General features: G+C 59.2%; 1 protein-coding gene across 1 annotated transcript; it reads right to left on the bottom strand.

Moving 5' to 3' along the window:
* Nucleotides 1-93: 93 nt before the first annotated feature.
* On the bottom strand, nt 94-12,356 carry FAM171A2 (family with sequence similarity 171 member A2). Its single transcript, XM_047757430.1, has 8 exons — nt 12,100-12,356; nt 8,073-8,300; nt 7,749-7,841; nt 4,197-4,355; nt 3,678-3,857; nt 3,461-3,577; nt 3,206-3,332; nt 94-2,116 (listed from the first exon to the last, which is right to left on the bottom strand). Exons 1-8 carry the CDS (start codon nt 12,215-12,217, stop codon nt 646-648), a joined length of 2,493 nt encoding a protein of 830 aa, XP_047613386.1. The 5' UTR covers nt 12,218-12,356; the 3' UTR covers nt 94-645.
* Nucleotides 12,357-13,302: the final 946 nt, after the last annotated feature.

Raw genomic sequence — 13,302 nt, 5'->3', positions numbered from 1 at the left:
GGCCACCCTGCCTGCCCTCCCCAGGGGACCTCTGAATTGGGGTCCCCATCCAGTGTCCACATTCCCCTCGCCCCAAAGAAAGACATACAGAAGTTAATCTCACCAGTTTTATATTTGCTGTTGCCCACAGCGAACCCATCCCATTATCCCCTAGTTCCCAGAGCCGCCCCAGCCTCCAGTCCTGGGACCTCTTAGCCCAGGGGTGGGTTTGTCAGCCAGCAGCACCCCTTCCCCTCCCAGGGGACCGCTAGAATGCCCCCTCCCTTCCCAGCCCTCACATTGGCCGCTGAGGCCCGGTTGCCCCTCCTGCTTTCCCACGATAGAGCTTTCTATGTACAGCCACTTTATACAGGCACTGCTTCCCCCCACCCAGCCCGCCTCCCCAGCACCTCCCAAAGGGCATCTGGACTCCCCCCCCCACCTCCCTCTCGGAGGCAGACCTGGGGTCCCTCCCAAGACATGAACCAGCACATACCACCGGACAGCTCCGCAGCCCCCCGCCCCACCCCGGGCGTCTTTCCAGGCCGGGGCTGGGGGACTAAGGGCGAGGACCCCCGCACAGCCCCGGGGCGCGCACCCTGGGGGCGGGCCCAGGTGGAGCGGGCGGGGCCCGGCCCGGAGGCGGCTCCAGGCCGGGCTCGGGGGCTACTTGACGTTGAACACCATGAGCGGCCGCTCCTCCCGCCGCTGCCAGGGGCTCTTCTTGTCGCCCGCTTCGTCGCCCACCTCCGCCCCCAGCTCGTCCTCCGGGCTGGTGAGCGAGTCGCGCCGCAACTCGCTGGCGCTGCTGCGGGAACTGTCCCCGCGGCTGCGGCCCCGCCCCCGGGGTACCGTAGCCGCCCGGCCCTCGGGCGCCGCCACCTCGTCCAGCAGCGGTGTCAGCGAGTTGTCCTCTGGGGAGCAGAGGCCCGTGCGGCTCTCGCTGCTGCTCGGCTCCGTGTCCTCGCTGAGAGCCAGGCGCGGGGGCGCGGGCGGCGGGGGCGGCGGCGGGGCTGTGGCCGCGGCGCGCTCCCGCTCCTCCCGCAGGGGCCGGCGGCGCGCCGGCCGTGCCTCGTGCACATCGACGCCCGAGTCCAGACTGGCATCCGTGCTTCGGCCGCCGCCGCCCGCCTGCAGGTCGATGTAAGAATGGCGCACTTGCGAGTTGGAGCGCCCGTCGAGCGACACGAACCAGGCGCGCGGGTGAGGCTTCACGCCCAGTTCGAGCAGCTTCTTCTCGGTCAGCGCCTGCAGCTCCCCGTTGAGCTGCGCCATGGTCGACTCGTTGAACAGCACCGGGATGGTGACCGAGCCGCTGACTGGTGCCGAGCGCCCACCCCCCCAGCCCTCGCCGCCGCCACCCCCGCCGCCCTCGCCCCCCGCGCTCGGGTGGCCCGGCATCAGCGGGCGCTGGGGGTCTGGCTGGGGAAAAGGGCGCGCCGGGCCGGGGGCCGCGCCCTCGGGCGGGGCCGGCTCGTCGCCCGCACCTGTTGCGCCCGCCTCGCCGCCGAGGCGCACGTAGTGCGCGGGAATCACCAGGGTGGGCATGACGTTGCGATAGACGCTGTCCTTAAGGTGGTCGATGGAGCCGCAGAAGATGAGCTGGCCAGCCTGGCTGAGCGAGGGCGGCCGCGCCAGCTGGTCCACCGACTGCGACAGCAGGAAGTCGGGGGTCTTGCTCTCGGCCGCCCCCTTGTGGCCCAGGTAGTGCTCGAAGGGCGGCGGCGGCGGCGAGGGCGGCTCCTGCAGGAAGGTCGCCGTCCCCGGGGGCCCCCGCCGGTACTCCTCCAGGCCTGGCTCCAGCCCTCCAGGACCCTCGACGGAACGGGCGCCCTTGAGCCCGCCGCCCTCGCCCCCGCGGGCACCTGCGGGCTCGGCGGCCGGACGGCTGGCGGAGCGCGGCTTGGCGCGGAAGAAGTCGTCCCTGGAGGCGGCCAAGTCGCGGGAACTGGAGAAGGCCGAGTGGAGGGGGCCTGGAGGCGGAGCCTCGGGATCCCCCGACGCGGCGGGCTCCAGGGGACCCCCACAGATGAGGTGGAGCTGAGACATCGAGGTGGCCTGGTCTCGTTTGTTTCCGTCAGAGGGACCGGAGAGCTGCAGCTTTCGGTGCTGTTGCCTCGGCTTCAGGCAGCGCCTTCTGGAGAAGAGGGGGCAGACCGACCCCATCAGGAGAGGATGGAGGTTGGAGCAGCTCCCTAACCACTGTAGTTGCAAGATGAGGGATGGAGATAATTGGAGGAGTTGGGGGACAATGCCTGGGACTCAGGAGAGGGGTTGGGGAGCCCAGATGGGTCCTGGGAGAGGGAAAGAGCTTGAATGTCTGTGGGAGGTCCAGCCAGCCGCTGTGCCCATTTGGGTCATCCTTGGCACATAGCAGGTGCAGTGAGAGCCTGGGAGGACCACTTAAGCCAGCCTGGGGCATGTATGGCCTGTGGTCCCCTAGAAGTGAGGGCTGGGAGTTCCTGCTCTGGCACAATGGGATTGGCAGCCTCTTGGGAGTGCTGGGCTGCAGGTTCAATCCCCAACCTGGCATAGTGTGTTAAGGATCCGGCGTTGCCACAGGTGTGGGTTAGGTAGCAACTGCTGATCAGATCTGATCCCTGGCCCCAGAACTCCATATGCCTCCAAGTCGCCAAAAAAAAAAAAAAAAAAAGAAAAAAGAAAAAAGAAAGAAAGAAAGAAAAAGAAAAAGAAGAAGAAGAGAGGGCTGGGTGGCGGGAGCAGCTGCAGGTCATCTTTGAGGGGCCTGCAGCTCCTGCCTCCTCTCCTCCCACTTCTCTGAAGTTGCCAGTCTTTCAGTCTTTGTTTTACAGCCATACCTGCGGCACATGGAAGTTCCTGGGCTGTGGGTTGAATCCCAGCTGTAGCCTCCAGCCTAAGCCACAGCCAGTGGCAACACCGGATCTGAGCCGTATCTTCAACCTACACTGCAGCTCATGGCAATGCCCGATCTGAAACCCACTGAATGAGGCCAGGGATGGAACCCGCATCCACAGAGAGACAATTTTGGGTCCTTAACCCACTGAGCCATAACGGGAACTCCTAGTCTTTTGGTCGTTGCAAGTGCATATGCAGTGCTTTCCTATCAGCGCCTTGAGGATCAGAGTTGTGTTTTATGCATCTTTGGGGCTGGAGGGCCCAGCATGAGACCAGGCCTCAGTCAGTGCCTGTGATGAGAGGAGCCTGGGAGCCTGGGAGGCAGCTGGAGGGGGTGGGGGGTACTCACCTGCAGTAGTAGATGAGCAGACACAGCAGAATGAGTACCAGTAGGGCCAGGGCTGCCAGGATGGTGAGCAGGAAGATGGTGTGGTAGGTGCCGATGTCCTGGATGCCAGACGTGATGGTGACCAGCCCTGTGCCAGGCAAGGGCTTAGCACTGCCAGGTGTGGATGTCCTCTTGCCCTTCAGAAAGCATCCACGCCCCCAGCCTCCCCTCCTACTTCCACCCCCCCCCCCGGCCCTGCTGTCCCCCCACTCTCACCAGATGTGGGGGAGGCCATGGCAGCAGCCCAGTACCCCAGCTGGGGGGAGATGAAGGTCCAGTAGAGCTGCCGGCCTTCCTTCCGGATCACACCAGTGCCATTGCGCACCCACAGCCCTGCGGGGCGGGGGGGGGGGGCAAGCTCAGTGTCCTCCAACTTCGGTCCCTCTTTCTTTCCCCAGATTCCAGCACCCGCCCGCCCCGCCCAGATACTCACCACTCTTGGGGTCGAACCTCCAGGCCGGGATGCTGGTGCCCACAGCAAGGGCACGAGGCTCTGAGGGCACAGGCAGGGACAGGTGAATGGGGCCTGAGAGGGGCACCTCTGTCCCATTACCTGCCAGCAGGTGCACGCTCACAGCAGCCACAGGCATCAGCTCCAGCCAGGAGCCATTGCCTGGGGGAAGAGGACACAAGGGCTGAGGTGGTTTTTTTGGTTTGATTGTTTCTTTGTGTCTTTTTAGGGCCGCACCCATGGCATATGGAAGTTCCCAGGCTAGGGGTCGAATCAGAACTGCAGCTGCTCGCCTACGCCAGAGCCACAGCAACGCCAGAGCCAAGATACATCTGTGACATCAATACTGGGTCCTTAACTCACTGGGCTGGGCCAGGATTGAACCCACATTTTCATGGATACTAGTCGGGTTTGTTACTGCTGAGCCACAGCGGGAACTCCAGGCCGAGGGTTTAAATCCTGGTGGGGAAACACCCCTTCCATGGCTGGCATCCAGCATACCTGAGCTGGAGGCGTCTGTGCCCAGGAACGCAGGGAAAGCCCGCATTTCCTGCTGGGTGCTGGCAGGTGTGAGCGAGGCCCAGAGCTGGCTGTAGGTAGAGCTGACAGGCAAGCGGGCAGCCCGGCGCTGGAACTGCACCCAGGGCTGGGAGCGGGCACCTGGATGGAGAGAGGGGCTGCAGTGACCTGGCCAGGATCAAGGTTCCCCAGGGACCAGAGCAGAAAGCAAGTATCTACAGAGAAGAGGAGCCAGTGGGTCAGGCCTCTTGGGAAGCCCAGGGAAGGTGGTGGCCTAGGGAGGCAACTGGGCAGTCTTGGAATGTTCACCTAGAAGGGTCCTGAACTCCAAATCTCCTTGTCCTTGGCTGTGTGGCCCTGAGCAAGTTACTTGCTCTCTCTGAAACACTGTTTCCATGTTCACTTATAAAATGACAAGGTTCAGGTCCTCAAACAGTTATTGTTGCCTGGTGTGTGGCAGGTCCTATGTTAGGTGCTGGGATACAAAGATGAATAAGATGCAATTCACAATTCCCTGCTTTCAACTTCACAGTCTAGTGCAGCACTGTTCACTGCAGGACCCGTTAGAACTTTCTGATATGGATGGAAAGGTTCTAGGTCTGTGCTGCCTGTTAAAGTTCCCGCTCGAACACACTTGGCTATTAAACACTTGACATGCAGCTAGTAGGACTAGAGGACTGCAGTGGGTTTTTTTTTTTTTTTTTGTCTTTTTAGGGCCACATCCTTGGCACATGGAGGTTCCCAGGCTAGGGATCTAATCAGAGCTGAAGCCATCGGCCTGCACCAGAGCCACAGCAACGCAGGATCCGAGCCTTATCTGTGACTTACACTACAGCTCAGGGCAACACCAGATCCTTAACCCACTGAATGAGGCCAGGGATCAAACCTGCGTCCTCATGGATCCTGGTCAGGTTCATTAACTATTGAGCCACAACTGGAGTTCCTGCATTTACTTTTAATTCTAAAAAGTTTAGGACTTCCCGTTGTGGTGCAGCGGAAACAAATCCGACTAGGAACCATGAGGTTTCAGGTTCGATCCCTGGCCTCGATCAGTGGGTTAAGGATCCGGCATTGCTGTGAGCTGTGGTGTAGTCGAAGACGTGGCTCGGATCTGGGGTTGCTGTGGCTCTTGTGTAGGCTGGCAGCTGTAGCTCCGATTAGACCCCTAGCCTGGGAACCTCCATGTGCTGTGGGCGTGGCCATAAAAAGACAATAATAATAATAAAAATAATAAAATAAATAAAATGTTTAGTGGGAGTTCCCATTGTGGTGCAGTGGAAACGAATCTGACTAGGAACCATGAGGTTGCAGGTTCAATCCCTGGTCTCGCTCAGTGTTAAACATCTGGTGTTGTCGTGAGCTGTGGTGTAGGTCGAAGATGTGGCTCGGATCCCGAGTTGCTGTGGCTGTGGTGTAGGCCGGCAGCTGTAGCTCCGGCTTGACCCCTAGCCTGGGAACCTCCCTATACCATGGGTACAGCTCTAAAAAGAAAAAATAAATAAGTAAACAAACAAATTAATTAAAAAATTTTTATTTATTTGTTTGTCTTTTTAGGGCCGCATCTGCAGCATAGGGAGGTTCCTAAGCTAGGGGTCAAACCGGAGCTGTAGCCGCCGGCCTACACCACAGCCACAGCAATGCGGGATCTGAGCCATGTCTGCAACCTACGCCACAGCTCACGACAACGCCGGATCATTAACCCACTGAGCAAGGGCAGGGACCGAACCCGCAACCTCATGGTTCCTAGTCGGATTCATTAACCACTGCGCCACGATGGGAACTACAATTTCTTCAAGTTTAAATAGTTACATCTGGCTAGTGGCTACTGCATTTGACAGCTTAGGTTTATGTGTGTATGTGTGTGTGTGTGTTTGCTCTCTTGGAGGAGAGGGGACCTATAAACAATATTCCAGTGTAATATAGTCATAGCCGACACTTATTAAGCTTTCAGATATGCTGGGCACTGTTCTAAGCAGGGTACCCATACTAACCCCTGTAATTCACACGACAGCCTCCGAGGTAGATGCCCATTTTATAGATGCAGAAATGGAGTCAGGAGAAGTTCAGTAACTTGCCCAAGGTCCCAAGCCTGGAGCCCAACGATTGAAGCCCCGGCAGTCTGGTGTCAGGGCCCATCCTCCCCACCCCCCCTCCATCCTGCCTCGCCACTAAAATACTCAGGTGCAAGGAGAGTTTGGTCCGCCCCGCTCGGGAGCACCCTGTGGAGCCTTACAGGATGAGTAAGACTCAGGAAAGACAGTGGAGAGGGACTTCCAGCACTGACAGGAGCAAGACCCAGGGGCTCGGAGGCAGCTTGCTGGTGGGGGACTGCAGGTGACTGGAGTGGGAGGCAGGCCAGATCCTGGAGGGTGCTGCCAGCTTTGTGAAAGAGTCGAGGCTTTCCGCAGAAAGCAGCGGGAGCCGTGGGAGGGCTTTAAACTAGGGGGTAACAAAGGGTTCATGTGGCATTTCAGAAACCTCCAAAGCCATTTTAGAAGCTTCTGGATCAGAGAAAGGAGGATGAGCAAACAAGAATAGTAATTCGGGAACAAGGGCTCGAGCTAAGAATATAAATTAGGGAGAGGAGGTTCCCCTCCAAAACCCACCATGGCTCCCTAGTACCAGCCAGGTAGAGCCTACCCTCTACCCAGCTTCACCAGCCAGTCTGTACCACCCCTCAGAGCCAGGCAGGAGTGTCCCCTGCACCTCACAGTGCCCCCGTGCCCTGGCATCTTGATCCTTCCCCGGTGAAGGTGACTTTGTTCTCCCTTCAGCTCCAGATCCCGCAGCTCCCGTTGCCAAATCCTCTGGCCCTGCTATACTCCCCAGGGTGGCCTCGGTGTTGGGGGCAGCTGCCCTCCATTCCACTGCCCTGCCGGCTCTGTGATTGTTTCAGGGTTGGCAACGATCTGTTTATCTATCGTCCTAGTCGTCGGTGAACTCCACGAGGCAAGAAAATGGTCTTCTTTTCCTCACCGTTATCCCCCAGCACCACCCCTCTCCCCCCGCAATACCTGGCACAGCGCAGGTGCTGCAGGAAGTATTGCTGGGTGAGACTGAAAGCCCAGGGGATAGACAAGGGCCATAGCAGTGCTGCTCCTGGCCTTGCACTTGACAGGTATTCTATGGCTGTGGAATGACCCCAGCTTCTCACATAGCCAGGCGCCCAGTAGGTGCATAAGAAGTACGTGTAGATCCACTGCACATAAGGTGGCAGGAGGTGGGAATTCTAATGGTAGGAATAGAGAGAGAATAGAAACCACGAGAAGCCCCAATAACAAGAAATATTTATTGACCACCTTCTGTGCTGTTTTTTGCATGCTATTTAATCCTGACCTCGATTTGACAAGGTAGATACTATCAATAGCCACATCTTAGGGATGAACAAGCTAAGGCTCAGAGAGGTTAAGTGACTTTCCCAAGGGCATCAGCTAACCTGTGGCGGGGTGGAGTTCTCTATATCCAAGTCAGGGAGAAGGAAGAGGAGCTGGTGTGGGCAGAAGTGGGGTGGGCACAGAGAGGGGGGCGGCTTACCAGGAGAGCCCAAGAGGATGTGCACCAGGTCCTCATAGAGGATGAGGGTGGCCGGCCGCTCGGGGAGCAGGTAGAGGCTGACTGATGCATACACTGTGGGAGGGGTGGCCTGTCAGCTCCAGAGAAAGCCTCCCCTCCCCTAGGCTGGGCGCTCCCACCGTCTGAATCCCAGTGACTTCATCCTCCCTCAGCCCCCTCCGGGTACCCCAGCCCATGCAGCAGCTGCTGGAAAGCCTAGCCCCTCCACCCCCGAGGACTATTCTGGGAAGGGGCTGATGGGGTCAGCTGCTGCCCCCCCCCCCCTCCAGCTGCCCCTGCACTCACAGGGCAGCTTGTCAACACGCCAGGGCACAGAGTTGGTGAGGAAGCCAGGGCGGGCAGCAGTGACCAGCACCCAGGTGCCCAAGCGGTAGCTGAGGGGCAGTGTGGCCACGCCCTCTGAGTCCGTGGTGCCAGCGGCCAGCAGCATCCGGTTCCCAAACACATCCACTGAGGCCCGGGCCAAGGGCACCAGTTCCCCACTCACATACACCTGCACCTTGATCAGGATCTCTGTGGGCAAGATGGGTGAGGACGGTGAGGAGGAGGGAGGGGGAAAGAGAGAATGACGGGAGCCTTGGGGTCAGAGGAGGGGAGGGGGGTTTGGGAGGGGCTTTGGGCCCCGGGCTAGGCAAGGAATGATAGGAGCCAGCATTTACAGAGCCCTCATTTTAACCTCACCTCAGCTGGTAAAGTAGATGGTACTATTAGCACATTTCATCAAGTATAACTCATGCACTTTTGGACATTTTAACACTTCTGAACACTGGCTATGCCTATGATCGATGATGTCATAATTATAACCAGCAGCATTTTGTTCCGTTTTTGCTGGCACATGAAATAAATAATGGTATATCTTACAGTCAATGATGAATCAGACTCAAAAATATGCTCTTAGCCCATTTTACAGATAAAGAAAGTGAGGCTCAAAGAGTTTAGATACTTGCACCACAGCTAAGTGGGTGGTCTGGGATCCAAACCTGGGAGTCTGTCTCTAGACCCCAATTGTTTTGGGTTTTTTTGGCCACACCTGCAGCATGTGGAAGTTCCTGGGCCAAGGATTGAACTTGTGCCACAGCAGCGACCCAAGCCACTACAATGACAATGCTGGATCCTCAACCCGCTGCATCCAAAAGAATTCCATCTAGACCCAAATGCTTTATTTATTTATTTTTTTCCTTTTTAAGGCCACATCAGCAGCATAAGGAAGTTCCCAGGCTAGGGGGTCTAAGTGGAGCTTCAGCTGCTGGCCTATACCACAAGCACCACAACACGGGATCTGAGCCACATCTGCGACCTATGCTTCGGCTTGCAGCAATGCTGGATCCTTAGCCCACTGAATGAGGCCAGGGATCGGGCCTGCATCCTCATGGATACTAGTTGGGTTAGTAACCCACTGAGCCACCACGGGAACTCCTAGACCCAGATTCTTAAGCACTGGACCCTCCCTATCGGGCTGGTGTCTGGGAGAGAAGAGGGAAGGAGGGCTGAGAAAAGACGAATGACTGGAAAGCCAGGGATCTGCAAGTGGAGATGAGAGTGGTCAGGATTCAGCTACTTGGAAGGGAAGAGGGTCGGTTGGGCCAGTTTGGGTTCTCAAGAAAAAAAAATGAGAAGCGGACACTATGGGTTTGAGCATTCCCATCATTCATCCTCTTCCCAGAATCCTTTGCACATGCCCATTTCCCTTCAGATTTAGGGACTCGCCCCAACCTCTAAGCTGAACAAATATCTCCCGCCCCCTCCCCCTCACATGGACCGCCAGCCCCCTCCCAGTTGGTCAGCTACAGTCAGTCGCCATAGCAACGCCCTCATTCCTCCCAGGAGATGGGCAGGGAGCAGGGGCCCTGGCAAGGGGAAGGAGATCTGGGGGGGCCGACAAGGGCCCAAGGGAAACTAGTGTGGAGGGAGCTGGGAAGGGGAGTCCGAGGCTTGCTTTCCAGGCACCTCTGTCCCTGGCTCCAGGATGGTCCAGCCAAGATGGGCCTGCAGGTTGTCCTGAGCTCAGACGGGGTGACAGGAGAGGGATCAGGCCTTGAGCTGTTCTCATGGATTCCACAGGCAGCCTCTCTGCCACAGCACCATCTACCCCTGCCCACTCAGTGAGGCCCCCTCAAGAATATGCCTCACCCCTACCTTGCTGCTCATCATGGGAGTAGGCGTCACGCCTGAAAAGGTACACAGGCCTCCGTGCGAGGCCCAGGAGGAAGGTGGGGGATGGGCTGGGTGCTGAACACAGACCTAGGAGGGTCCAGATTCAGAAGGAAGAGCCCAGAGCTGGGGGCAGCAGAGCACGAGGAGGTCAGGGGGCCTCACGGGTGGAGCCTGACACTCAACAGCGACAGGTGTCTTATCTCAGGCTTTCAGCCAACCCCAGGGCCAGCGCCACGCCTGATCTTGGCATCCCATCCAGCTGTTCTCCCGAGCCCACCTCCTTCTCGCCTCCAGGCCAGAGCCCAGTTTGGTCGGTGGGTGCACACACTGGACCCTTTCCTGATCTCTGGGAAGGGGCACTCTCCCCTCCCCTCCCCTCCCCTCCTCCACCACCATGCAGCAAGAATTCTGAGAAGCTAGAGGGGCTGGCTGACTCCCCACCCCAGGCGAGGAGCAGCTGGATGGAACAGCTGGGAAGATAGGACCTAGGAGTCTGGAATATGGTCCTTTGAAGGAAGGCCTTGGGTTCAAGGGCCAGAGCCTCAGAAAAGGGAGGGAATCCAGGGAACACAGTACAAGGATGGACAGATAAGGCCTGAAGAGGCCTCGGTACCAAGCTGGGGAGGGGGTGGGCAGGTGCCTAGCAGAGTCCCTTCTGCCTTCCCTGCAACCCAGGCCACCGGCCAGCAGCCTGGGAGAACCCCCCTCTAGTGGCTCTATTCCAGCCAATTCCCTGGGCTCCTTCCCCTGGGGTGCAGGACTGGAGGGAGAAGCTTCCTGGAAAACAAAACAAAACAAAACAAAATCCAGGGCCTCTTCCTACCCATCAAAGCCTCCTCTACTGCAAAGAGCAGAGAAGACCCAAGGCCAGGGAGATCCTTCCCCATTCCTCAAAGCCTGACATTCCAGACAGCATCCGCCTGTCCAGGCTTCAGCCCTGCCTCAGTCCAGGAGGAAATCCGACCCCCTCCCTTCATCCGGACCCCACTTCCCTCAACCAGACTGCTTTCCCCCCTGCTTTTCCTGCCAGCTCCTTGCTGGGGAGGTGAAAAGTGGAGAGCACCATTTCAGGCAGAGATGGGGCCCCGAGGCAGGAGTGGAGGGAACAGTAGCTGGGGTGACTGGGGCCAGGGCCTGGGAGGCGGTGCAGGGCTGGAGCGGCTGGAGGCCCCCCCGAGGGGCCCCCCCCCAGGACCTAGGCGAAGGGTAGGGAGTCCTGGTCAAGCTCTCCCGCCCTCTCCCGCTGCAGGAGACCCCGCCCCCACCTCACACACCCACCTGGGCCCTCGAGGCGCTGGGAGGGTCTCCTCCACCGCGATGGAGAGGTGAGACGAGAAGGGGCTGACCTGGGGGAGGGCTGGGGACAGGAGTGGCTGGAGGTCTGCTGGACCAGGACCCAGGCACCTGCCTTCCCAGCCGGCACTGCCCACAGCCAGTCAGCCAGCTCAGCATGGCTCCGCCACCCCAGCCCTGCCATGCGCCTTGAGCTGGGAACCACAACGCACCCCTTTTTCCAGACCCCCTCCTCATCTGCAGCCCCTCCTCCGTCATGGGCTGATCAGCGTTTCTTTGGTGCACTTCAGATTTTAAATCTGGGGGGCCACCTGGGCGCTGTCAGGCTCCAGGGCAAAGAACCCCATTTGAGCAGTCAACCCGCCTACCACCTCACTCCCTCCCTCCTCCCCCCTTCAAACCCAGCTCTAGGCGCCCAGCCCCCGTCCCGGCCCAGGGTGGCAACCGCTGCCTGCGCCCCACGCAGTCGGGGTCGGGAGCGAGAAACCCGCAGGGGGCTGCGGAGCGGGCGCCCGCCCCAGCCCGCCCCTGGGCGGGTGTCTTCGATAGACAATGGCTCAGGCGGCAGCGCCTCGCGGACCAAGAGGGAGAAAAACAAGGCGGGAGGGGGCGGCGGCGCGGAGCCCGAGGACCCCAGCCCTCCCCATTGTGTCTCCTCGAGACCCCCGCCCGACGGTCTCCTTTTCCCTCCCTCCTCTCCCCCAGAAGCGCCGACCCCAGGTCGCCCAGCTTCCCCCACCCAAATTCAGGGAATAGAATACCCCCAATTCATGAGCGCGGCGAAGAGGGGGCTGGCGGGAGGGGGCCTAATCGGGGCGGGGGGGGCGCAGGCCCGCGATCGCTGCCCCTCCCGGCCAAGACTCACCCTGTGGGCTGGGGGGCTCCGGCGGCGACTTGCCGGGAGCCCGGGAGGCGCCGCCGAGCAGCAGCCCCAGCAGCGGCAGCAGCCGCGCGAGGACGCTGGGGCCACTCGGCGGCGGCATCGCGGGGCTCGGCCCGGCCCTAGCGGCCCATGGCTCCCGCCCGGCCCCGCTCGGCCGGCCCCGCTCAGCCCCAGCTCTGCGCCGCTCCGCGCCGTTCGGGCTCCCGCTCTGGCTGCGGCGGCCGCTGGGCGCGATTGTCTCCGCCCGGAGCCTCCGCCAGCGCCCCCTGCAGGCGGCGCCCCGCCCCGCGGGCCTCCGGGCACCGCCCCCTCGCCGCCCCGCTCCGCCCGCCACCCGCTGGCACTGTCAGTCCGCAGCCCACCCCGCAGACCCCACTAGGCGCCTAGACCCCCAGGTGCAAGGGAGTGTATCGAATAGGGTCCAATGACCGAGATTCTCGGAGTTTCAGAGCCCTGGAAATTTGGTGCAAAAATTGGGGAGGGAGAATGGCTATTGCTTACAACATAGAGTTGGTCATGAGTGTTTCCAAAAAGTGTGAGAACTGCCCAGTTTTCTGCGCAATGCTGGGAAGGTAGGGCTCAGCCCCCTTAGGAATCACCCCGTTCTCGTCTAGCTTCTCCCTCTTCTTGAGCCATAGGCAAGTGATTTAGCCTTCTGATCCACAGCCTTTAAAATGAGAGTTGTAATAAGCTCTACCTGGAGAGGTTATTGTAACGATTAAATGAGATAATGAAGTAAAGTGTTTAGCACGTGCTTGAATGTTTAGCAGGGGCACAGTAAATGGTACTATTGTTGGGCCAGGGCGAAGGGGGAGCTCACCACCTCGCACGTAATAAGATTCATGGCTGAGCAAACACGATGCTTAGGAAATTCTAGATATGGAAGCAGCCGTTCTCTCCCACTGAGAATCACAGGTTGGTCCCTCTAGTTCTAGTTAATGAATGCCAAACGGAGTCTTTTCCTAATTCCTTAGCCACTGAACCTCACATTTGAACCCCAAACTGGAAGCCTGCCCAGGCTCCAGCCAAGCTCTCTTTCTTTTCAGTTTCTGGGTTTCCTCATCATCCAGCTTCTGGGTGGTCAGATCCTCATCTAATCTGATATCCATCCCCCTTTCCTGGTTCTCTCTGGCTTGTCACCTCTTTCTCACAGTGTGGTGACCTGGAGTGGACTTTGTATCTAAG

Source organism: Phacochoerus africanus, chromosome 14 (genome assembly GCF_016906955.1).
Source record: "Phacochoerus africanus isolate WHEZ1 chromosome 14, ROS_Pafr_v1, whole genome shotgun sequence".
In the NCBI taxonomy this organism is placed as follows: domain Eukaryota; kingdom Metazoa; phylum Chordata; class Mammalia; order Artiodactyla; family Suidae; genus Phacochoerus; species Phacochoerus africanus.
This window is presented reverse-complemented; position numbering and strand designations above follow the sequence as displayed.